At 42.7% G+C, this 23,691-nt stretch overlaps 2 protein-coding genes across 15 annotated transcripts in view; both read left to right on the plus strand.

Moving 5' to 3' along the window:
- The window catches only part of LOC140911854 (S-adenosylmethionine synthase), a 57,970-nt gene extending 41,833 nt beyond the window's left edge, over positions 1–16,137 (plus strand). For all 14 annotated transcript variants that reach the window (XM_073345834.1, XM_073345832.1, XM_073345827.1 and 11 more), the window contains one exon: positions 15,878–16,137. In XM_073345834.1, coding sequence (XP_073201935.1) covers positions 15,878–16,021 — 144 coding nt within the window. In that variant the 3' untranslated portion in view covers positions 16,022–16,137. The remainder of the gene's footprint in view (positions 1–15,877) is intronic.
- A 355-nt stretch (positions 16,138–16,492) lies between these two features.
- Positions 16,493–22,261, plus strand: LOC140912150 (myb/SANT-like DNA-binding domain-containing protein 7). The gene is made up of 3 exons (XM_073346318.2): positions 16,493–16,548; positions 20,415–21,018; positions 21,606–22,261. Exons 2-3 carry the CDS (start codon positions 20,436–20,438, stop codon positions 21,689–21,691), a joined length of 669 nt encoding a protein of 222 aa, XP_073202419.1. The 5' UTR covers positions 16,493–16,548; positions 20,415–20,435; the 3' UTR covers positions 21,692–22,261.
- Positions 22,262–23,691: the final 1,430 nt, after the last annotated feature.

Genomic DNA, 23,691 nt, shown 5'->3' on the forward strand with positions numbered 1-23,691 from the left:
CTTCCCCTTTATTCTTTCTCTCCCCCCGCACATTACATTCTCCAACAGATAAAAGGAATACACTGGCTTTGTTTAAAATTCTTATTTACCAATTTCTATCTACCACATTCCTTGCTCTCGGGCCTTGAGCCCAGTCCTGGGAGGCTTCCCACGGTTCATGTCATCTGGGCGAGATTCCAAGGTTGATGCCCTTGAAAGGAGCTGTGTGTGCACAGGTCCAGCACAACACTCCGGGTGTGCCCTGAATGTTGCCAAGCGCATAAACCTTGTATGAATCCTACATGTGGTGAAAGTGTTCTTAAAATGAACAACATGTGCTGGGTCATCCAAGACTGCTATAACATGAAATATATGGCAGAATGTGGGTAAAACAGAGCAGGAGACATACTATTCTCCCCCAAGGAGTTCATTCAAAATTTAATTAACACATAATTTTTTATGCCTGTTCAACAAATGCGGAAAGAACTAATGGAAAAAGTTGTCAAAGAAGTTATTCCAGCAAAATATCTAGATGAGAACACAATCTATCATCTCCTTCCAAGTGAACTGTGGTCCTAAGGTATGGTACTTTGAAAGATTTTTAACACAAATAGACTGAGATTATATTCTGCAATGTCCTTTCTAAATGTTCTCCTTCAAAACAATTAAATGTACTGTTTTAGTGAAATAATACAAGTCTCAACTACATTTTTAAGGAAACTTGGTAACTGCTGCTTATACTCAGTCATCAGGAGGATGTGAGGAAGCTAGCATCCAAACTGATCCCATAATTGTTTGGCCAATCAAGAATGGATATGTAGAGATTCTTGAATCTTTATCAGTGACAAAATATACTTCAATCATTACAGAAAGTTGAACATTATGTTAAACAAACTGGTTCTTAAATTACTTGCTAAAATTCTTGACTTGAAGCACTTGAGTTGATGTCACAATACCTATAATGCTTAGCACTTAGAGTAATTTGTATGGTTAATGCTATCCAGATGGCTATGCAATTTAAGATTGAGACACAATGTATTAATTCTCACCATACATCAGAACCTGGAATTTGTTCAGTGTTTCAGTTACACACACTGAGCAAGATTGTGGTTGGCCCTTACCTGGGCGTGCAGAAGGGAGAAGAAAATAAAAAACCTCTTCCCTACATTATACAAGTGGTGTAACAAATGGCCAAATTCAGGAGAGTACAGGACTGCCATAGAGATGCCATAGTCCCCAGTGATAACAATTCCCCAGACGGGCTGGGGAGTAAATAATGCCATTGTTCCTTCCCCCTTTTCTCCAGGCATCTTGCTACATAGGTGGGGACTGTGTGCACCTCTTAAATGGGGGCAAAGTGGGGGGTTGAAGTTCATGCACCCCCCTGTGCACTGGATGGCACTGTGTCTGGGAGTCAGATGACCTGTGCTGGAGTGGTGCAGCTCCCCACTGGGGAAGTGTTTACAAGGTACAATCTAGTCAATTGTGTACAGATTTCACTAGATAACTAAAGGCAAATCCTGACTAGCATTTTGCCTTATTTAGTGAAGCCGAGTTTTACCATAAACCACTCCTCTTTCCCCTTGAAAGGGTGAATAGTCCCACCAAGTGGCACTAAACATGTTCACTGGCTAGCAGCTCCAACATTATGATCTGTGCTGGATGGGGCAAATGACAAAGTAATAGGTTTTACTGTGTCTTTCAAAAACGGTCTGTGTTCATATCAATCTTTTAAAATTATTACAGTACAAACTGTGGCACATCCTACATAAAATTCCACCTTACCCAGGTAGGCTACATCAAATAACAAACTACAAAGAGACGCATAGCAACCCATTGATGGGGCTTGTTTTGTTTCTGACATAAATACAAGCAATTAATCCATAGTGGTGTTGGAATTAATTTATACACAGAGCCTTGGTTTGTCAAGTCAACGTGTAATTGTTTGCCCTACAGAGTGATGCTGGATTGACTGGCCGAAAGATCATTGTTGATACTTAAGGAGGCTGGGGAGCCCATGGAGGAGGTGCTTTCTCTGGGAAAGATCCTTCCAAAGCTGATCACTCAGCAGCATATGCAGCTTGCTGGGTTGCAAAATCCCTAGTGAAAGCTGGTCTCTGTAGAAGAGTATTGATCCAGGTAAGAAGGGAAAAATCAAGAGCAGGCATACCCTACTAAACACATTATAGGTAGATCTCTTAGCAATCTCAATACTTAAGGCTGCCTAACACTTTGAATTATGAGACCATGTTTTCAGTTGCTTATACTTTTCAGTTGCTTATACTTTTTCGAGAGTTAAACCATTTGGGTTGAAATTTTTCATGCTGGGTGTAAGTTTCAGACTGATTTTTTTATTTTTTGGGGGGGGGACAAGTTTCACCAAAAAATGTTCAGTTATTGCCAAGAATGAGGATGAAGAATAATACTGTTTTTACCCATTTTAAATGCTTAGCTTTAACGAGGAAATCTGGCATTCCCCCCCTGCCCCCCGCCCCCCCCCCCACTGTTCCTCACACATTCTTGTCAACTGCTGGAAATGGCCCACCTTGATTATCACTACAAAAGGTTTTTCCCCACCGCCCCCACTCTCCTGCTGCTCACCTTACCTGATCACTCTTGTTACAGTGTGTAAGGTAGCACCCATTGTTTCATGTTCTCTGTGTATATAAAATCTCCCCACTGTATTTTCCACTGCATGCATCCGATGAAGTGAGTTGTAGCTCACAAAAGCTTATGCTCAAATAAATTTGTTAGTCTCTAAGGTGCTACAAGTACTCCTTTTCTTTTTGTGGAAAAATCAGTCAGGTTCTTAAAAGAAGGATTTTATTTTTTTTTTAAAAAAAAGAAAGGTAAAGATCATCTCTGTAAAATCAGGATGGAAAATACTTTACAGGGTATTCAGATTCAAACACAGAGGATCCCCCCTCTGGGCAAAACCTTAAAGTTACAGAAAACAGGAATAAACCTCCCTCTTAACATAGGGAAAATTCACATAAAACAAAAGATAAACTAATCCGCCTTGCCTGTCTTACCTATACTGGTTGCAATATTGGAGACTTGGATTAGGATGGGTTGGAGAAGATGGATTTCTGTCTGGCCTCTCTCAGTCCCAAGAGAGAACAACCACGTAAACAAAGATCACAAACAAAAGCCTTCCCCTCCAAGATTTGAAAGTATCTTGTCCCATTATTGGTCCTTTGGGTCAGGTGCCAGACAGGTTAGCTGAGCTTCTTAACCCTTTACAGGTAACAGGATGTTGCCCCTGGCCAGGAGGGATTTTATAGCACTGTATACAGAAAGGTGGTTACCCTTCCCTTTATATTTATGACAATTGTCAAATCAGTTTTTCTTGCTTTATTGGTGGCTTTCCCCTTGGGACCCAGAGACTTGAGTTTTGAGCTCTCTCAGCCCTTGACTGAACAGGGGAAGGAGGTGTTGACTCTTCAGCAGAAGGGCTATCATTGGAAGTGTTTGAGTTCAGTTAGCCAGTCAGAAGGATTCTGATAGGCTGAGTAGAAAGCACTTCCCCTCTTAATTTTTCTGGTTTCATCTGCATAGCATTTCTGTGAAATATTTGCCCAGTCAAGCACAGTCTTCCAATCAAACAGGATAGTTGAGTTAAATTTCTAATGTAAACAAACAGAAACAACAAATCTTCCCAGCTTCACTTATACATCATAAGGAAGCAGAAAGGTTTTTTCCCATGGTAGAGCCCCTTCCAAGTCCTAGTTCCTGAGTATGGCATATTTTCATTGTAAGATGGTAGTTCCTACAGACCCCAACAACACTGGCCCAATACTAGCTGTTTTGGCTGGGTGAAGGTACCAGACCACAATAGAGTAGGAGCATGCTGCAATGGAATACTAAAAACAGGTCCTAAAGGAAATACCTTATCTGTACTGCAGGGAATCTTAAAACTAGGTAGGTTTCTATTTTTGTAAAGCAGAAGGGTGCTGAAATGAACTGCAATTACTAACTTGGTTTGATGTGTATATCCTACAGCTGTCTTACTGTATTGGTCTGAGCCATCCTCTAGCCATTTCTGTGTTCCACTATGGCACTTCAGATAGATCAGAAGAAGAGCTTCTTGAAATTGTGCAGAAAAACTTTGATCTAAGCCTTGGAGTCATTATAAGGTTTATTTCCCATTGGAGAACTTACACACATTGACAGTTCACTCTAGTATAATAGACAGTTGAACAATTTAAATTCAAGTGTTTGGTTCCTATACTCCTGACTCTGAAATAATTTATAATCATTAAAATACCCATTAGCGCCATCTTTGTGTCCTCCCCGTTACACAAACTGCTCCACTCAGAAGCCTAAAACCAGTCCTCAAGTTGGGTCCTCCCTGTAGAATGGTTTAAAACATCGTGCCCATAAGACTTGTCTATACCACATATTTTTACCAAGCTGGTAAGAAGGTGATAATGCTGTTTAATTCTGGTACAATTTGTGGCCACACATCTTCGCTTACACATGATTATAAGTAGGGGTCTACTTAAATCACAGAGAAATCAAACATTTTTCATGTGTTGGTCACATCATAACTAGCAGATTTTGCAGATGTGTTCATACTATGCCGCCCTTACTTCTGCACTGTTGCTAGCGGCAGTGCTGCCTTCAGAGCTGGGTGCCTGGCCAGCAGCCGCCACTGTCTGGCTGCTCAGCTCTGAAGGCAGTGCAGAAGTAAGGGTGGCAATACCGCAATCCCCCTACAATAGGCTTGCGACCACCTTTTGGGTCGGGACCCCCAGTTTGAGAAACACTGTGTACTTTTGTATACTTTTATGCCTATTGTATAGGGTAAAAGTGAACAAAAGACCAGCTTTCACAGAAGAGACCAGATTTCATGGTTCTTGACACGTTTTTCACAGATGCAAATTTGGTAGGGCCCTAATTATAACCATGGCAGTGCACTGCATTTCACTGTGGCTCATGACCAGGGTAATGTAGTATGCATGTCAAAGTGTAATTAAATTTCAGTACAGTTCCTCTGTGGCATAGACAGGATTGCCTAACAGCATCTGCCACTGGGTTACCTACTGTTCCTACCTCCCTAGTTTATCTGAGGACTCCCACTTCTACAAAGGACTACTCTATAATGAGGCCTCCCTGCACTCTCTTCCTTTGAGGCAGCTTTCCACAGGTGTTGCTACCTATGGTCCAGCTTCTGATATACTTACTTCACAAATAATCCCACTGAATCAGTGAGATTGTCTGTGGAATAAATAACCCTCACTCAAGTTGAATACATCTGAATCTGGCCCTTTTCAGAAAGTGGCAGTCCAGTACTTGCTGTTGCTAGCCATCAAGAGCTGTAGCAAGCATGTCAACATCCACTTCTGGAGAGGTGGAGTTTTGGGCCAGCTACTGTAAATATTTTCTCCATTTCAGGAAAGTGTTTGGTTCGATAATGAGGTGAAAACCCAACTAGTGATCTGGAACAAAGAGCCAACCTTAATAATAGTGCTGCAATCTTATAACGCCTGTTTGAAGTTGACTAAACTTGGTTTAAAAGGCAGCCAGCTAGTCCCATGTTTTAGGAGTCTAATTAAATTGCAGAGAAAACACATTTTTTGTGGGTCGGTCATGACATAAATGGCAAATTTCATGGATAACACGGCTATTTGTGCCGTGACCAACCCACAAAAAATCTGTGCTTTCTCTGCAGCGTTTCTCAAAGTGGGGCCCCAACCCAAAAGGGAGTCGCAAGCCTATTGTAGGGGTGTCGTGGTATTGCCACTTTTACATCTATGGCTCTGTGGATGATGGGAAAGTGGTGGACGTGTTGTTCCTTGACTTTAGCAAAGCTTTTGACACGGTCTCCCACAGTGTTCTTGCCAGCAAGTTAAAGAAGTATGGGCTGGATGAATGGACTATAAGGTGGATAGAAAGTTGGCTAGATTGTCGGGCTCAACGGGTAGTGATCAATGGCTCCATGTCTAGTTGGCAGCCGGTATCAAGTGGAGTGCCCCAAGGGTCAGTCCTCGGGCCGGTTTTGCTCAATATCTTCATAAATGAACTGGAGGATGGTGTGGATTGCACCCTCAGCAAGTTTGTAGATGACACTAAACTGGGAGGAGAGGTAGATACACTGGAGGGAAGGGATAGGATACAGAGGGCCCTAGACAAATTGGAGGATTGGGCCAAAAGAAATCTGATGAGGTTCAACAAGGACAAGTGCAGAGTCCTGCACTTAGGACGGAAGAATCCAATGCACCACTACAGACTAGGGACCGAATGGCTCGGCAGCAGTTCTGCAGAAAAGGACCTAGGGGTCACAGTGGATGAGAAGTTGGATATGAGTCAACAGTGTGCCCTTGTTGCCAAGGCGGCCAATGGCATTTTGGGATGTATAGGTAGGGGCATTGCCAGCAGATTGTGGGACGTGATCGTTCCCCTCTATTTGACATTGGTGAGGCCTCATCTGGAGTTCTGTGTCCAGTTTTGGGCCCCACACTACAAGGATGTGGAAAAATTGGAAAGTGTCCAGCGGAGGGCAACAAAAATGATTAGGGGACTAGAACACATGATTTATGAGGAGAGGCTGAGGGAACTGGGATTGTTTAGTCTGCGGAAGAGAAGAATGAGGGAGGATTTGATAGCTGCTTTCAACTACCTGAAAGAGGGTTCCAAAGAGGATGGATCTAGATTGTTCTCAGTGGTAGCTGATGACAGAACAAGGAGTAATGGTCTCAAGTTGCAGTGGGGGAGGTTTAGGTTGGATAGTAGGAAAAACTTTTTCACTAGGAGGGTGGTGAAACACTGGAATGCGTTACCTAGGGAGGTGGTGGAATCTCCTTCCTTAGATATTTTTAAGGTCAGGCTTGACAAAGCCGTGGCTGGGATGATTTAGTTGGGGATTGGTCCTGCTTTGAGCAGGAGGTTGGACTAGATGACCTCCTGAGGTCCCTTCCAACCCTGATTCTATGCTGCTGCTCTCAGCAGTGCTGCCTTCAGAACTGGGTGGCAGCTGCTGGCCGGGCTTCCAGCTCTGAAGGCAGTTTTGCTGCCAGCAGCAGCACAGAACTAGGCATGGCATGGTATGCTGTTGCCGCCCTTACTTCTGTGGTGCTCCTGCTGTTCTTGGTGCCGCTGCCTTCAGAGCTAGGCACCCCACCAGCAGCTGCTGCTCTCTGCTCTGTCTTCAGATCTAGGTGACCAGAAATCAAATTTCACAGGGGAGACCAGATTTCATGGGCTGTGATGTGATTTTCATGGCTGCAAATTTGGTAAGCCCCCTACCCTTAGTTGTTAGATGCTCTCATAATAAACACAGGGAAACAATCACAACATTGTGTAAAACTATTAGGGACTTGGCTTAAAGCCCTAAGCCAAAATCCAGTTGTGGCTGAAACTATAAAAACCATTGAAGGTGTCACCCAATCAACAGCAGTTGTGGGTGGGGGAGAAACCCTGTGCAGCTATTGAAGCTGCTCTATTCCATTTTTTACACTGCTTCCACCATGGCGTGGCTAGTGACACTAGCCCAATGCAGTCCTGGCACTCAGGGGAGCATAAAGACTGTGCTTGGCCCCTCACCTCTGGAGGGGGTCAGAAAGGGAAGGGGGTAGGTGCTCCCTGACCAGCACTTGCCTGCTTGCACAGAGGAGGGGTGCAGTCTGACCCTAATACTTACCTTTGGTCACTGATTCATTTGACTCTTTATGTGAATCATAGGCACTGACTCTGTGGGTGCACCAGCTGGGGGAAGGGATGAAATGGGGGTGGGGCTCGGGGCTGAAAGGGGGTTGAGCGCCCCTGGGGAAAATTAGAAGCCAGTGCCTGTGATGTGAATTGTTATGGGGAATTGCCTCTCTACTCCTAGTTTTCAGTTTTGAACTCCTTATCTTTGTAAAGTGCTAATATAAACTTAAGAATCCCTTTCAGAATTTTGAAAATATTGCTTTAATTGCTCACGTACATCTTCAGTCCAGCACCCTTAATGTGGTTCTAGTCTGATGGGGATTATAAACAGTATTGTGGAGTTTCATATATATTGCATCTGAGGAAAACCTGGATGCATTACAGAAGTAGTAAGGCTATGTTCACGCTACAGCTTAAGTCAGTATAGGTTGTATCATTCAGGGGTATGAATAAACCACGCGTCCAAGCTACATAAGTTACACCGCCGCCATGGGAGAGCTTCTCCTGCCAACTACTTAGCTATTACTGCTCATGGGGGCTGGAATAATTAAGTCAACAGGAGAGTTCTCCACCAATGTAGCTGTGCGGCTGTAAGCTCTGTAGTGTAGCCATAGCTATGTTATTTATGTACCTTAAATAATATGTACCTTAAATATGTACGTTATTTATGTACCTTAAATAATCAGATAAAAAATGTTCTTTCCCCAAGTTAAAATGTCAAAATGTGGAGAAACTTTCTGCCAGTATCTTTAAATCTTATACTACTCTTCAGTCAGCTGTTAACTTTGTATACACAGAGGGAGCAGATCTGTTGAGTAAGATCATCACTTACGTAGTACGTTTCAGAGGACAGCATTTTCTAGCTTTTCTGAAGATAAAACAATGAGGAGTCCTTGTGGCATCTTAGGGACTAACACATTTATTTGGGCATAAGCTTTCGTGGGCTAGAACCCACTTAATCAGGTGCATGGAGTGGCAAATACAGTAGCAGGTATAAATACACAGCACGTGAAAAGATGGGAGTTGCCTTACCAAGTGGGAGGTCAGTCTAACAAGACAATTCAATTAACAGTAGGATAACAAGAGAGGAAAAATCACTGACACTCAAGCCTAAGCTGACACCTTTATTACATACTGTACTCTGGAAAGTAATATCCTTCCTGTGATCGTCACCAGTATTCACAGACTGGACTCAATCTGCTAGTACAATCTAAATTCTTATTTGCCGTTTTCACTCTTGCTGTTGATAAGCTGATGACTTCAGTGATTTCTTATTATATTCTTTTTATTATTTTGACACCCAGACCCTCTTGACGTGAGTGATTTTTGTTCATTTAATAACATCCAATGCAACATGGTTTAATACATATCGCTAGATTAATCCCTTTCTCACAAACCATTTTCACTGTTTTGAGCACCACAGGTGATTTGTTCCAATCAACTAGGAGCCAAAAGTTTTGGAGTCTTTGTGACAGGGTGTAAATAGCCTAAGGCTTATTCATCACTCTGTGTGCTCGGCAAGTGTCCCCACATGGGCCAAACTAAGGAGATAATTGGTTAAGGACTGGATGATTAAACAACTAACAAGATGATTCAGCTCATCAGCTGGGGATAGTTAAAAGAGACAGAGGAGGCAGGGGTGGCCCGTCCATATAGGCGAACTAGGCAGTCACCTCAGGTGCCAAGCTAAATGGGGCGCCAAATTCGAGGAAAAAAATGAAAAAGATGAAAAAAATACAAATAAAATAACGGAGGTGTCATTATTTCAATTCCCATGCATGTACAGAGGGAATATGAATTATAATTCATTTCTCTACATTTCTGAGAATTTATTAATATGTCAAAACTTTTATTTACTGCAAAAATAAATAACATTTTAGCTAATTTTTTTCAATTTGCGACATAGGGTCAAGATGACCCACTCCGCAATTTTGATAAGCAATAACTCAGCCACAATGAAACACATCCACCAGTGGCAAAAGCTGCAATGCTAGTGACACCTCATTTGAATATACATCAAGGTCTCATAGCCAGAAATTCATGTAGAGTGGAGATATCGCAAGTTGATACATGTCAAAAGGTCATTTTAACACACGTCGCAGCTAGATGGTTAAGAATCAACCGAATACTTTGGTAAATTATGTTTCTTGGTGCCAAAGAATAAAGAATAACGTCTTTCAGCATTATAAATCCAAAATGTGAGTATCTTTAAGTGTTATTAAACCTTAGTATTATTATCGGACTGTATAATTATGAACTTTTCTTTGTTATAACTGGTTCACGTAATAAATAAGGTCCATAAAAGAAAAGTAACAGTGTTAACGCTTAATAGACTACGAAAGTGATGACGTCATACTCCAAGCGGGTAAGCGTGAGGAAGGGGATTACTTTCCAAACAACTGGTGTCAGGTAATAACATTGAAAAAGGTCATTTTATTTCCATGTAAAAACTGTAACTAATTGTTTTAATAGGTAAGTGAGTGTATGTTACTAATCATTGAACCTTTAAGCAGCGAAAAGATGTGTTGGGATGGCTGCAATGTGGTTTAAGTCACCAACCATGTGGTGTGTCAGCCATCAGCTATAATGCTTGCAGTCAGGAGCACAGTACATAACAATATTCAAATGTCCAATGGCAGAAAGAGGAAAAAGAAAACCCTCAGGAGCTGAGTATTGTAAACAAAAGGCTGAGAAGGAAAAGGACCAAGCAAAACAGCAGGGATTCTTCCTGAAATATCTTCTCTTTAATCCAAATAAAGATGGAAGCAGTTCACAGCATCCAGATGAAGGAATTTTACTTGGGGAGGAGATTAGCTCACATCCGCATGGAAGCAGTTTGGAATATCAAGATGAAGGTATATTACTTCGAGATGAGGGTAGCTCACATCCACAAAAAAGCAGTTTGCAAACTCAAGATGGTGGAAACTTACTTCTATATGAAGGCAACTCACAGCATCAGACTGATATGGAAGTGGAGAAAATGTATTCACCTTCAGAGAGACATGCAGAAATTGAAGTAAATGAAGTAGAAGGAAGAAAGGATAAGGAAGTTACAAACAAGTTACAGTATGGGGACCCAGGTTCATGGCCCAAATGTGATGACAGTGTGCGGCAAATTCTCATGGAACATGGACCCAAACAAGTTCATGAATTTCCCTTCCCTAAGGATGGAAATCAAAGAAAATTCTCTGCTCAGCGTTACAAGAGGAAACTCATTAATGGGGAAGAAATTAATTAAAACTGGTTACAATATTCAGTGTTGAAGGACTCTGTTTTGCTTTTGCTGCAAGTTGTTTAGAAATCAAGCAATTGGTACATCACTTATTGAAAATGGTTTGAAGGACTGGAAAAACATATCTTCAATTCTCTCTTCACATGAAAGAAGTACAGAACATTTGGAATGTTTTCAAAATTGGAAAGAACTTGAATTATGATTGCAAAAAGGAAAAACTATCGATGAAGAAAATTTACGTGTGTCAAGGAAAAAGAAGAATATTGGCAACAAATATTAGAGCATCTTATTCCTTTAGTGAGAGTTCTTGGTGGGCAAAATTTAGCATTCTGCAGCAGAAATAAAAAATTATACACTCCAGGTTATGAAAACTTTTTAAAATTTGTTGAATACCTAGCTTTGTTTGATCCAGTCATGAAGGAACATCTATGTAAAATAGGTTTCAGAGTAGCAGCCTTGTTACTCTGTATCCGCAAAAAGAAAAGGAGTACTTGTGGCACCTTAGAGACTAACAAATTTATTTGAGCATAAGCTTTCGTGAGCTACAGCTCACTTAATTGGATGCATCCGATGTAGCTCACAAAAGCTTATGCCATCCGATGAAGTGAGCTGTAGCTCATGAAAGCTTATCCTCAAATAAATTTGTTAGTCTCTAAGATGCCACAAGTACTCCTTTTCTTTCTATGTAAAATAACTGATCATGAAACACAGGTTCTTTACTCAGGAAAAAATATGCAGAATGAACTGATTCAAATCCTAGCAAATGCCATTAAAAAGAAAATTTTAGAAACTGTCCATTCTGCAAAATACTTTTCAATAATACTGGACTGTACACCAGATGTGAGTCATGTTGAACAAATGATGATGATCATTCGTTTTGTGGATATGGAAAAGTCTGTAGATGAAGATAATGTTTAAGTGCTCATAAAGGAACATTTTTTGGGTTTTGTACCACTGAAGGAGACGACTGGAGCATTTATGACAAACTATCCTACAAGAGCTTGAAACAATGTCATTATCTGTTGAAAACTTATGTAGCCAAGGCTATGATAATGGGAGTAATATGAAGGGTAAAGACAATAGTGTGCAAAGGAGAATGATGGAAATCAATCCTAGGGCCTTTTTCGTTCCTTGCAGTGCGCATTCTCTGAATTTGGTTGTCAATGATGCTGCTACATGCTGTTTGGAGGCAAGCAGTTTCTTTGACTTGGTGCAACGTGTTTGTGTTTTTCTCAGGCTCAACATGCCATTGGGAGATTCTGACTCGCCATATGAATTCTCTAACTGTGAAACCACTTAGATAAGATGGGAGAGTTGCATTGATGCTTTGAAGCCCCTTTGCTATGAACTTGGAAACATTTATGATGCCCTAACTGAAATTTCTGATGATACTACCTTTACTAGATCAACTGACAATACGGCATGTCCAGATGCAGTAGCTCTTGAAAATGGCCTTTCCAAGTTCAAATTTGTGACTTCACTGATTTTGTGGTATAATATCCTTTCCGAGATTAACCTTACTAGTAAGCAGCTTCAGGAAAAGAACTTGAACATACATTCTGCTATTCAAAAACTGCAGCTAACTAAAAATATTCTGGAGGAATTCAGAAGTGATGAAGGGTTTGAAAGAACACTGGTAGATTCTCTCGAGCTTGCTGCAGAAATAGACTTTCTGACAGAGTTTGAACCAGAGCCAGTTCGCATTCGGGAAAAGAAACAGCAGTTTTTGTATGAAGGATGAGACACACCAATTCAGAACCCAAAACAAAGGTTCAAAGTGAGTTTCTACTTTGCAGTCCTTGATACTGCTATTCACTTGGTTGATGAAAGATTTCAACAGATGCAGCAGCTAGAGTCAGTATTTGGCTTTCTGTATGATATCCACAGCTTGCAAAAGAAAACAGCAAAACAGATAAGAGAATTTTGTTTAAAACTGGAGTCGGCATTGACTCATGAAAATTCAAAAGACATTGATGCTACAGTTTTGTGTAGTGAGCTTCAGGCTTTTCCAAGATGATTTAAGAAACATTCCACTCCTGAAGAAGTACTGAAGTTTGTTTGGTTTCAGAGTAACAGCCGTGATAGTCTGTATTCGCAAAAAGAAAAGGAGTACATTGGTTAGTCTCTAAGGTGCCACAAGTACTCCTTTTCTTTTTGTGAAGTTTGTTTGTGAAAATAAACTCTCAGACAGTTTTCCAAACATTTTTATAGCTCTACACATTCTTTTAACTTTGCCAGTTTGCATAGCTAGTGGGGAACGTAGCTTCTCAAAGTTAAAATTGATAAAAACATATCTGCGTTCAACAATGGTGCAAGAGAGACTTGTTGGACTTGCCACAGTGTCAGTAGAGCATGAAATCGCTGGAAAACTGGATCTAAAAGAACTAGTGACTGAATTTTCAAAACTTAAAGCGAGAAAAGTCATGTTTTAAGAGCATAGAGTGTTTTTTATTCGGAGTGTTTTGTAAATACAGGTTAAAGTTCATTGAAGAGTTTTGTTATATCTTTCTATAATGGGTATGTTGGTAGTGGCAGTTAAAGCAGGATAGCGTAATGGATGATTTTGGATTTGTAATAATAAAAATTATAATTAACATTTGTAATGCATTTTTATTTGAAATCAGACTGAAATATCATCTAGCTGTTGTGTACAAATCTATTCTGAAAATTTCATGTCTCTGTTTTATCTGATCTCAGAAACATTGGGTGGACAGATGGACAGACAAACCGAATAATTAAGCCTCTGGTTAAAAAAAAAAACATTACAAGGAAAAAAGGGGCAAAATGTTTTGCAGTTTACCAAAAACCTCAGCCTAGATCTCGTTGCTGGTAGCTAGTCTAGGGCCGCCCCTGAGGCTAACCCATGATCTCAGAGAGATGAGATCTCTCCCTGTTTCTCACCCTGTATGTGAGGAGAAAGTAAAAGCCTTATGTTGTGGGGGACAAGCACTTGTATAGCACATTGTAAATAACGCATATGATGTTGAATCTATGCAGGAGTGTGTGAGGTCTGTTTGCAATGAAGAATCCATGCTGAGGGAACCCCACCCTTTGACAGTCTTGCTGCTTTGTTGCTCATTTACTTGGCCTTTTAAGTATTAGCATCTTCTAAATTGGGTCTGATGCAAAGCGTATTGGAGTCAATAGGAATTTTTTCCATTGATTGCAGTAAGCTTTGGATCAGGCCCGTACATCTTGTTTTAAAATAGTCTTGTCCAAACGTAAGTACTGGTATGGTATGTGGTCCTGATATTGGCTCCTGCATGCTCTGGACCACACAGCCTCTTTCCAGCTTGAAGATCAATGTATATCCTCATGGTACTTGTTCCACTTTACCTTAGTTTTTAAGACTTGGGCAATAGCCAGGACAATAAGGTGCTCAAGAGGAAATTAGCTTAAGAACAGTAGAGTAAGAAATCTCCTATATTAAACATAAACCCTTCAAATAAAGATTAACAAGTACAGTGAGCCTGGATTCAATGAAACTTACATTACAGAGAAATGCAGTAATGGCCCATATTGATTCAGACGTTGGCTGATATTGGGACACAAGTCCAGTGTAGAGAAATATGCCTCTCTGGCCGAAACCTTGAGAGCTAAGGGTTACCAGGTCCAGACACATGCACTGATCATCAGAGCCTTCGGTGCATGGGACCCCAGTAATGAGTGAGTACTGAGAGAATGCGGAATTGGTCAACGCTACTCTCGGCTGATGCGGCAACTTATGGTGTTGGACGCCATCAGGTGGTTGAGGGACATCTACATAGAACACATCACCGGACATCCGCAATACTGGGAGGGATGAGCTGGAGTGCCAATGAGAAGCGCAGTCAGGAAAGTAACAAATACTTTCCTCATGGATTGTATTTTTCTAAATGGACAACCAACCTAATTCCCAATTACTGAGGGACAACCTCCACTCATTGATATATACTTTACTTTCTACAACCAAATCTCTGTGCAGCTTTTCATGAGTGATGTACACGAGTATTCGGATTCTAATATCTAAACTGTATTGTTAAATCTATTCACCTAATTTGGGTTATTGCTGATTATGTACTATATGTATCATATGACTTTTAAAAAACTAACTTTATATTTGTGGATAATCTAAGCACTATACCCAGATGTACAAACACTCTTTTCTCAACCTATGTAGTGTATATTTTTTTTAACATTAGCTTTAATAAAATTTTTAAATCAGAGATTGACCATTCCAGTAGCTGTAAACCCCAAGTGTAGGCACGGTAAACCCTCATTACACTAGACTTGCATTAGTGCAATTTACCTTGGTTGCAAACAGGGTTAAGCTCCACCCCTGCAAAAAGTTGCTTTGCCTGTCACGGTAGTGTCTTGCACCATTGCAGCTACACTGGCATCTATCCACTGATGGCTGTTATCAGGTCTAAAGCCTAGTGTAGACAAAAACTAGCTGGTTTGGAAAATATTCATCTGGCAGAACCCATGTTCATTGTGAAAATTGGTATTTAGTGTTTAGATTTACTAGTGTGGAAGTACTGTCCTTCATAGGGTCCTTTCCGGGATGTTTCCTACATGAGGATATGATCTGGCTTTGACTGTCTTATGGCTACATTTGAATATACCCTATGTTACATTTAAAATGAACAAAGTGTCCTTCCACAGACTTGCACAGGCATAGGAGAAAAACATTTCAAGTCCATAGGCACATTTTGTGAACATTGTGGCTGAGCAAGGTGATCCAAATGTTTCTGCTACTAGCTGCATACTGATATTGTGTCTGATAGTTAGACTTTCAGGCACTCTGCTCTTGGTTTTCAGGTGCTATAAATGGACCCTGAATCCATTCTGTGGCTGCTGTTCCCTTTGTAAATTTGGATGATTTAATGGAGGAGAGATTATAGTTTGCACTATCAGTTAAAATCATTCCCCTTGTTTGTCTGGGGAGGGCATCAGAGTATCTTGATACACTAATATACTTGCATCTTCTCTTGCAGTGGTAGACTTAAAAAAATACTTCTGTTACTTTTTATGCAGGGAACTGGATTTGAAGAAACCAATATATCAACAGACTGCATATTATGGGCACTTTGGAAGAGAAGAATTTACATGGGAAATACCAAAGAAGCTTGCGTATTAGGCTTTTCCAAATCTGTCTCTTGTAATGGAGAATCTTTTTAATGAGCAGGTATGACCACTAAACTGTCAGAGGGGAAAAGAATTTTTTTTAAATCTAATAAATGACATTCTTATAACTGAACTAGGTACTGATAATTATAAGCAATGTAACTTTTATGCTGGCTTTACATTTTAAATACACGTATATGAAACCTAGTGTCTCTTCATTTATTTCTTCAGAAAGGACTCAAGTGACTTACAACCTTTAGCCCTGGTCTACACTGGGTTGGGGGGGGGGGTCCACCTAAAATATGCAACTTCAGCTACGCAGATAGCATAGCTGAAGTTGGCATATCTTAGGTCGACTTACCTGGCCGTAAGGATGGCAGTGAGTCGACCGCTGCCACTCCCCCGTCGACTCCACTTCCACTTCTCGCGAGCTGGAGTTCCGGAGTCGATGGGGAGCGCGTTCGGGGATCGATTTATCGCGTCTCATCTAGACGCGATAAATCGATCCCTGATAGATGGATCACTACACCGATCCGGCGGGTAGTGAAGACCTGCCCTTAGTCTCTGCTGCAGTTATCCAAGTGAGTTAGTGAAAATGCTCACCTATTATGGGATATTACATATTATAATCTGTATATGCCTTAGCTGTGAGATAACATTTACTTAAGTTTGCTTTAACATGAGTCAAAGCTTTGTGTGTATACTTTTGTGACAGTTGGTATGTGTTTCAGTGTAAACATCCAGGGCTTGCTTACACAGCTAGTTGAGTGCTATGCTCTAACTGGCCATGTGGGCCCAGCTTCCACGCACTATAAGTTCTGTAGTGCCGTTTGGTGTACTCCCACTGTAACTTTATAGTCTGTGGTAGCTGGGTCCACATGGTCTGTTAGTGCATGATAGGCGAGTGCCATGTCCATTCATACCCCAGCTTGCTGCATATTAAATGTAGACAAGGCCCCCAGTCTTCATTGCCCTGAAACTTTCTGTGCTTGGGCTGTCCTAAATTTTAATTTTGGTTATGTGTAAACTCTGAACTGAATGAGTTTAATCTACCCAAGTTTTGAAATATAAACATTTTCCTGTTGTAGAAATGATTTGTAAACTCAAGTGACTGAAAACGTAAATCAAAATTAACATGAGATGCACAATTGTTTAATTTTTCAAGGACTACAAGGCTAGTACATATGAAAGAACATTCTTCCTCTTTCAGATGAGCAAATGATCTCCCTGTTCTAAACTAATATAGAATATTGTCCATGTGTAGTTTTGTAGCCATTTTGATTAATGGAGGGGAATTTAGCAATAGGGCAACCCAAAGAGGGGGGCAGGGCCTCCCTCCTTCAGTGCAGCGCTCACCTCAAACACAAGTAATTGAATTGCGATACTAATCTCAATTGAGGTAGAAGAGAGCTCCTCCCTGCAGGTAGTGACTGGTCTGTTGCTCTCAAATGCAAAAGTAAAACAGCTGTGCAGGTCCACTTCATGTATGCCTTGACTTGGGCAACTCCTAGAGCCATGTTAGTCTGCTTGCATTTGGATAGCTGTTCTTGCCTCAGTAACTTTCTACTGGCAAATGCACGCCCAATTAATCAAAACAATGTTATGGGTCACTCTTGTTATGCAGGGAGGACCCTGTTCTTCCCTTGAATAAGCAGAAGCAATCTTATTGATTGTAATGGAAGTCTTCGCTGTGCCCACAAGGGCAGGACAGGGCCCTGTGTCTTTATCCAAAATGAATCTAGTTTGAACTAGATACACCCATTCCAGGAGGAGAACATGTTCTAGCTTAACCATCCATTTTAATATGCGCATGTCAAAATATTGTCTGGAGATACATAAATGGAGCGGTTGACAATGGTGCTGGAATCATTCAAAATAGCTTTCTCAACACCATTAGCAATATTGGGGTTAAAATGTTAGGATACTGAATGTCAAGAGTTGACCTAGGCCCCCCCAGAACTGGATGTTCCTGGGGCAGGATTCAGTACAAGTACTAGACTCTATGTAAAAGGTGTTTAAGTAGACAGGCATGAGGCCTCTTTTCTCTCACCTCATTTTGGGATCAAGAACCAACCAGCAACTTGGTGGAAAGAAAGAATAGTGAAGATCCATTTCTTGCAGGGTTAGTTCATTCTCTTTTCCTGGAGGATTGACTCTTTTCAGTCTTGCTGTGGTTCTAGAATGCACAGCTCTCCAAATGAAGAGCACTATGTAACATTAAGAATATATCAATAATTACATCCAAAAAACTACATTAAAAGAATATTAAGGTTGTAAAGTCAAGAACTCAAAAGCTTAGGAATGCCTGATTTAAGGTTGCTTCTGAAACCTTAATTCATCCCTGTTGGGCGCATGCATTACAGCCCTAAATTACATAATAACATACTAGCTTTTCCACAGGCCTGCTGCCTTATTTAGTGTACTGAATAGAATGTGCTCCCTGAATACTTTGTTTTACTTCAATTGTCCTGTGTGTTGTCCCAGGCCTTATTTAATGGACACGAGTTAATGAGTGTTCCTGGCTAGGCAACTCCATCCCATCCCGGTAAATAATGACCATGCCTCAGTGTTACATACTTGTCAGCTCCTGTCTGGATTACAGCAATGCAATATACCTGGCCATGCAGCTATCAGCCCATACTAAACTCCAGCTTATAGAGAACACTACTATACACCTCCTCAGCAACACTGGCTATTGCAAGCACATCAGGCCTGTGCTCTACACTGGCTTTCTAAGGAGTAATCAAATTCAAGGTATTGGGCCTCATTTTCAAAGCAGTAAACTGTCTTGACCCAGTACATTGACCCATGCCCAAATAAATCTGTTAGTCTTTAAGGTGCCACCGGACTCTTTGTTGTTTTTGTGGATATAGACTAACACGACTACCCCTCTGATACTTAGTACATTTTAAATGATTGCCCAAAGTTCTGCCTTGAAGACCATGGGCAACAACTCTGGCACAATCATCCTTTTTACCCTAACAGTAGAGCTCATCTGTGCAGAAGACCGCTTTCTCTGAGACTGGTCTGAGACTGTGGAATAAACTCCCACAGTAACTAGCAACTACTGCAAACCTCACCACCTTCTACTACAAGTGCAAGGTGCTCTTCTTGGATCTGCCTTCTAATACTCACAAGTAGCCTCTTCACCAGGTTGCACTTTTACTCACACCTCCTGATTTATGCACACCCTATCTGTGGCCCCATGAAGTTGCCATCCACCATACCAGGAGGAGGATGCTGGATGGGGAGGAGCTTTGCGACAATGGGGCCTATTTCCACTCCTCTTTTAGATCATGTATCCAAACAGAGTTCCTCTGGGCCGGGTCCACTGGCTCCCTGGATGCTTTCGAGGAGCAGTGGGCGCTGTCCGTGGTTCTCTGTTCAGGTGTCCCTTTCTGGCTCCCTGCTTTTGACCCTGTAACCCACACTCCCGTTCCTGCTTTGTCATTTGTTATCCCCCAACTTTATATGAACCCTGGCTTTTAGTGCCTCCTTCCCTTAGGCTGGGGGAAGAGCCTTCTGATGGGGCTACCTACTCCTGGGATTTCAATAGGTGCTAGCTCCCAGCACTCTGTCACAGCCTCCCCCTGCCAAATTTCAGGCTCTGTTGCAAAATCTAGAGGTGCTAGACCTTCTCTGCAAAACCATCTTAAGAATCTTCTTACCATGGGCAAAATGGCATAATTTTCTTTAACTTGCTTTGTGAAAATGGCTCAACTGGTTTAGTGGAAACTTTTCCCCCAAAATCATTGGCCTGAAGGAGACCCCTGGTGTATATAAATCTTCAGCATAACTGGTTAAAGTTTTGACTACAGTACAAGCAATTAAAATGGAACCTTATACTGTGAAGTGTTGGGCAACTTTAATTATAGAAGCTGCTGCTAGCACTGCCTATAATATTCCAGTTATCTACGTAGGGACTAGTGAAAAAAATTTACTTTAGCAATACCGAGTAGCTACAATTTTATACACTTGGCCTCTATCAAAACCGGCATCTTCTGGAAAGAGATACGTAAGCTTTTTATATAAAACCACATACAGTAAACATAATGGCTTTTAACCTTTCTTATGCATAAAAAATATTAAACTATAATAACAAATCAGACTAAGCCCTGGTCTACACTAGGACTTTAGGTCGAATTTAGCAACGTTAAATCGATTTAAACCTGCACCCGTCCACACAGTGAAGCCCTTTATTTCGACTTAAAGGGCTCTTAAAATCGATTTCCTTACTCCACCCCTGACAAGTGGATTAGCGCTTAAATCGACGTTCCCGGCTCGAATTTGGGGTACTGTGGACACAATTCGATGGTATTGGCCTCCGGGAGCTATCCCAGAGTGCTCCATTCTGACCGCTCTGGACAGCACTCTCAACTCAGATGCACTGGCCAGGTAGACAGGAAAAGAACCGCAAACTTTTGAATCTCATTTCCTGTTTGGCCAGCGTGGCAAGCTGCAGGTGACCATGCAGAGCTCATCAGCACAGGTGACCATGATGGAGTCCCAGAATCGCAAAAGAGCTCCAGCATGGACCGAACGGGAGGTACGGGATCTGATCGCTGTTTGGGGAGAGGAATCCATGCTATCAGAACTCCGTTCCAGTTTTCGAAATGCCAAAACCTTTGTGAAAATCTCCCAGGGCATGAAGGACAGAGGCCATAACAGGGACCCGAAGCAGTGCCGCGTGAAACTGAAGGAGCTGAGGCAAGCCTACCAGAAAACCAGAGAGGCGAACGGCCGCTCTGGGTCAGAGCCCCAAACATGCCGCTTCTATGATGAGCTGCATGCCATTTTAGGGGGTTCAGCCACCACTACCCCAGCCGTGTTGTTTGACTCCTTCAATGGAGATGGAGGCAATACGGAAGCAGGTTTTGGGGACGAAGAAGATGATGATGAGGAGGAGGTTGTAGATAGCTCACAGCAAGCAAGCGGAGAAACCGGTTTTCCCGACAGCCAGGAACTGTTTCTCACCCTAGACCTGGAGCCAGTACCCCCCGAACCCACCCAAGGCTGCCTCCTGGACCCAGCAGGCGGAGAAGGGACCTCTGGTGAGTGTACCTTTTAAAATGCTATACATGGTTTAAAAGCAAGCATGTGAAAGGATTACTTTGCCCTGGCATTTGCGGTTCTCCTAGATGTAGTCCTAAAGCCTTTGCAAAAGGTTTCTGGGGAGGGCAGCCTTATTTCGTCCTTCATGGTAGGACACTTTACCACTCCAGGCCAGTAACACATACTCGGGAATCACTGTAGAACAAAGCATTGCAGTGTATGTTTGCTGGCATTCAACCAAAATCCGTTCTTTATCTCTCTGTGTTATCCTCAGGAGAGTGAGATATAATTCATGGTCACCTGGTTGAAATAGAGTGCTTTTCTTCAGGGACACTCAGAGGAGCCCATTCCTGCTGGGCTGTTTGCCTGTGGCTGAACAGAAATGTTCCCCGCTGTTAGCCACAGGGAGGGGGGAAGGTTGAGGGGGTAGTCACGCGGTGGGAGGAGGCAAAATGCGACCTTGTAACGAAAGCACATGTGCTATGTATGTAATGTTAACAGCAAGGTTTACCCTGAAAGAGTGTAGCGACTGTTTTATAAAATGTGTCTTTTTAAATACCGCTGTCCCTTTTTTTTTCTCCACCAGCTGCATGTGTTTCAATGATCACAGGATCTTCTCCTTCCCAGAGGCTAGTGAAGCTTAGAAAGGAAAAAAAAACGCACTCGCGATGAAATGTTCTCCGAGCTCATGCTGTCCTCCCACACTGACAGAGCACAGACGAATGCGTGGAGGCAAATAATGTCAGAGTGCAGGAAAGCACAAAATGACCGGGAGGAGAGGTGGAGGGCTGAAGAGAGTAAGTGGCGGGCTGAAGACAGGGCTGAAGCTCAAATGTGGCGGCAGCGTGATGAGAGGAGGCAGGATTCAATGCTGAGGCTGCTGTAGGACCAAACCAGAATGCTCCAGTGTATGGTTGAGCTGCAGCAAAGGCAGCTGGAGCACAGACTGCCACTGCTGCCCCTCTGTAACCAAATGCCCTCCTCCCCAAGTTCCATAGCCTCCACACCCAGACGCCCAAGAACGCGGTGGGGGGGCCTCCGGCCAACCAGCCACTCCACCACAGAGGATTGCCCCAAAAAAAGAAGGCTGTCATTCAATAAATTTTAAAGTTGTAAACTTTTAAAGTGCTGTGTGGCATTTTCCTTCCCTCCTCCACCACCCCTCCTGGGATACCTTGGTAGTCATCTCCCTATTTGTGTGATGAATGAATAACGAATGCATGACTGTGAAGCAGCAATGACTTTATTGCCTCTGCAAGCGGTGATTAAAGGGAGGAGGGGAGGGTGGTTAGCTTACAGGGAAGTAGAGTGAACCAAGGGGCGGGGGGTTTCATCAAGGAGAAACAAACAGAACTTTCACACCGTAGCCTGGCCAGTCATGAAACTGGTTTTCAAAGCTTCTCTGATGCGTACCGCGCCCTCCTGTGCTCTTCTAACCGCCCTGGTGTCTGGCTGCGCGTAACCAGCAGCTAGGCGATTTGCCTCAGCCTCCCACCCCGCCATAAACGTCTCCCCCTTACTCTCACAGATATTGTGGAGCACACAGCAAGCAGTAATAACAGTGGGAATATTGGTTTCGCTGAGGTCTAAGCGAGTCAGTAAACTGCGCCAGCGCGCCTTTAAACGTCCAAATGCACATTCTACCACCATTCTGCACTTGCTCAGCCTGTAGTTGAACAGCTCCTGACTACTGTCCAGGCTGCCTGTGTACGGCTTCATGAGCCATGGCATTAAGGGGTAGGCTGGGTCCCCAAGGATACATATAGGCATTTCAACATCCCCAACAGTTATTTTCTGGTCTGGGAATAAAGTCCCTTCCTGCAGCTTTTGAAAGAGACCAGAGTTCCTGAAGATGCGAGCGTCATGCACCTTTCCCGGCCATCCCACGTTGATGTTGGTGAAACGTCCCTTGTGATCCACCAGAGCTTGCAGCACTATCGAAAAGTACCCCTTGCGGTTTATGTACTCGGCGGCTTGGTGCTCCGGTGCCAAGATAGGGATATGGGTTCCGTCTATAGCCCCACCACAGTTAGGGAATCCCATTGCAGCAAAGCCATCCACTATGACCTGCACATTTCCCAGGGTCACTACCCTTGATATCAGCAGATCTTTGATTGCGTGAGCTACTTACATAACAGCAGCCCCCACAGTAGATTTGCCCACTCCAAATTGATTCCCAACTGACCGGTAGCTGTCTGGCGTTGCAAGCTTCCACAGGGCTATCGCAACTCGCTTCTCATCTGTGAGGGCTGCTCTCATCCTGGTATTCATGCGCTTCAGGGCAGGGGAAAGCAAGTCACAAAGTTCCATGAAAGTGCCCTTACGCATGCGAAAGTTTCGCAGCCACTGGGAATCGTCCCAGACCTGCAACACTATGCGGTCCCACCAGTCTGTGCTTGTTTCCCGAGCCCAGAATCGGCGTTCCACAGCATGAACCTGCCCCATTAGCACCATGATGCATGCATTGTCAGGGCCCATGCTTTCAGAGAAATCTGTGTCCATGTCCTGATCACTCACGGGACCGCGCTGACGTCGCCTCCTCGCCCGGTATCGCGTTGCCAGGTTCTGGTGCTGCTTATACTGCTGGATAATGCGTGTGGTGGTTGATGTGCTCCTAATTGCCAAAATGAGCTCAGCGGCCTCCATGCTTGCCTTGGTATGGCGTCCGCACA

The sequence above is a fragment of the Lepidochelys kempii genome, chromosome 5 (genome assembly GCF_965140285.1).
Source record: "Lepidochelys kempii isolate rLepKem1 chromosome 5, rLepKem1.hap1, whole genome shotgun sequence".
Classification (NCBI taxonomy): domain Eukaryota; kingdom Metazoa; phylum Chordata; order Testudines; family Cheloniidae; genus Lepidochelys; species Lepidochelys kempii.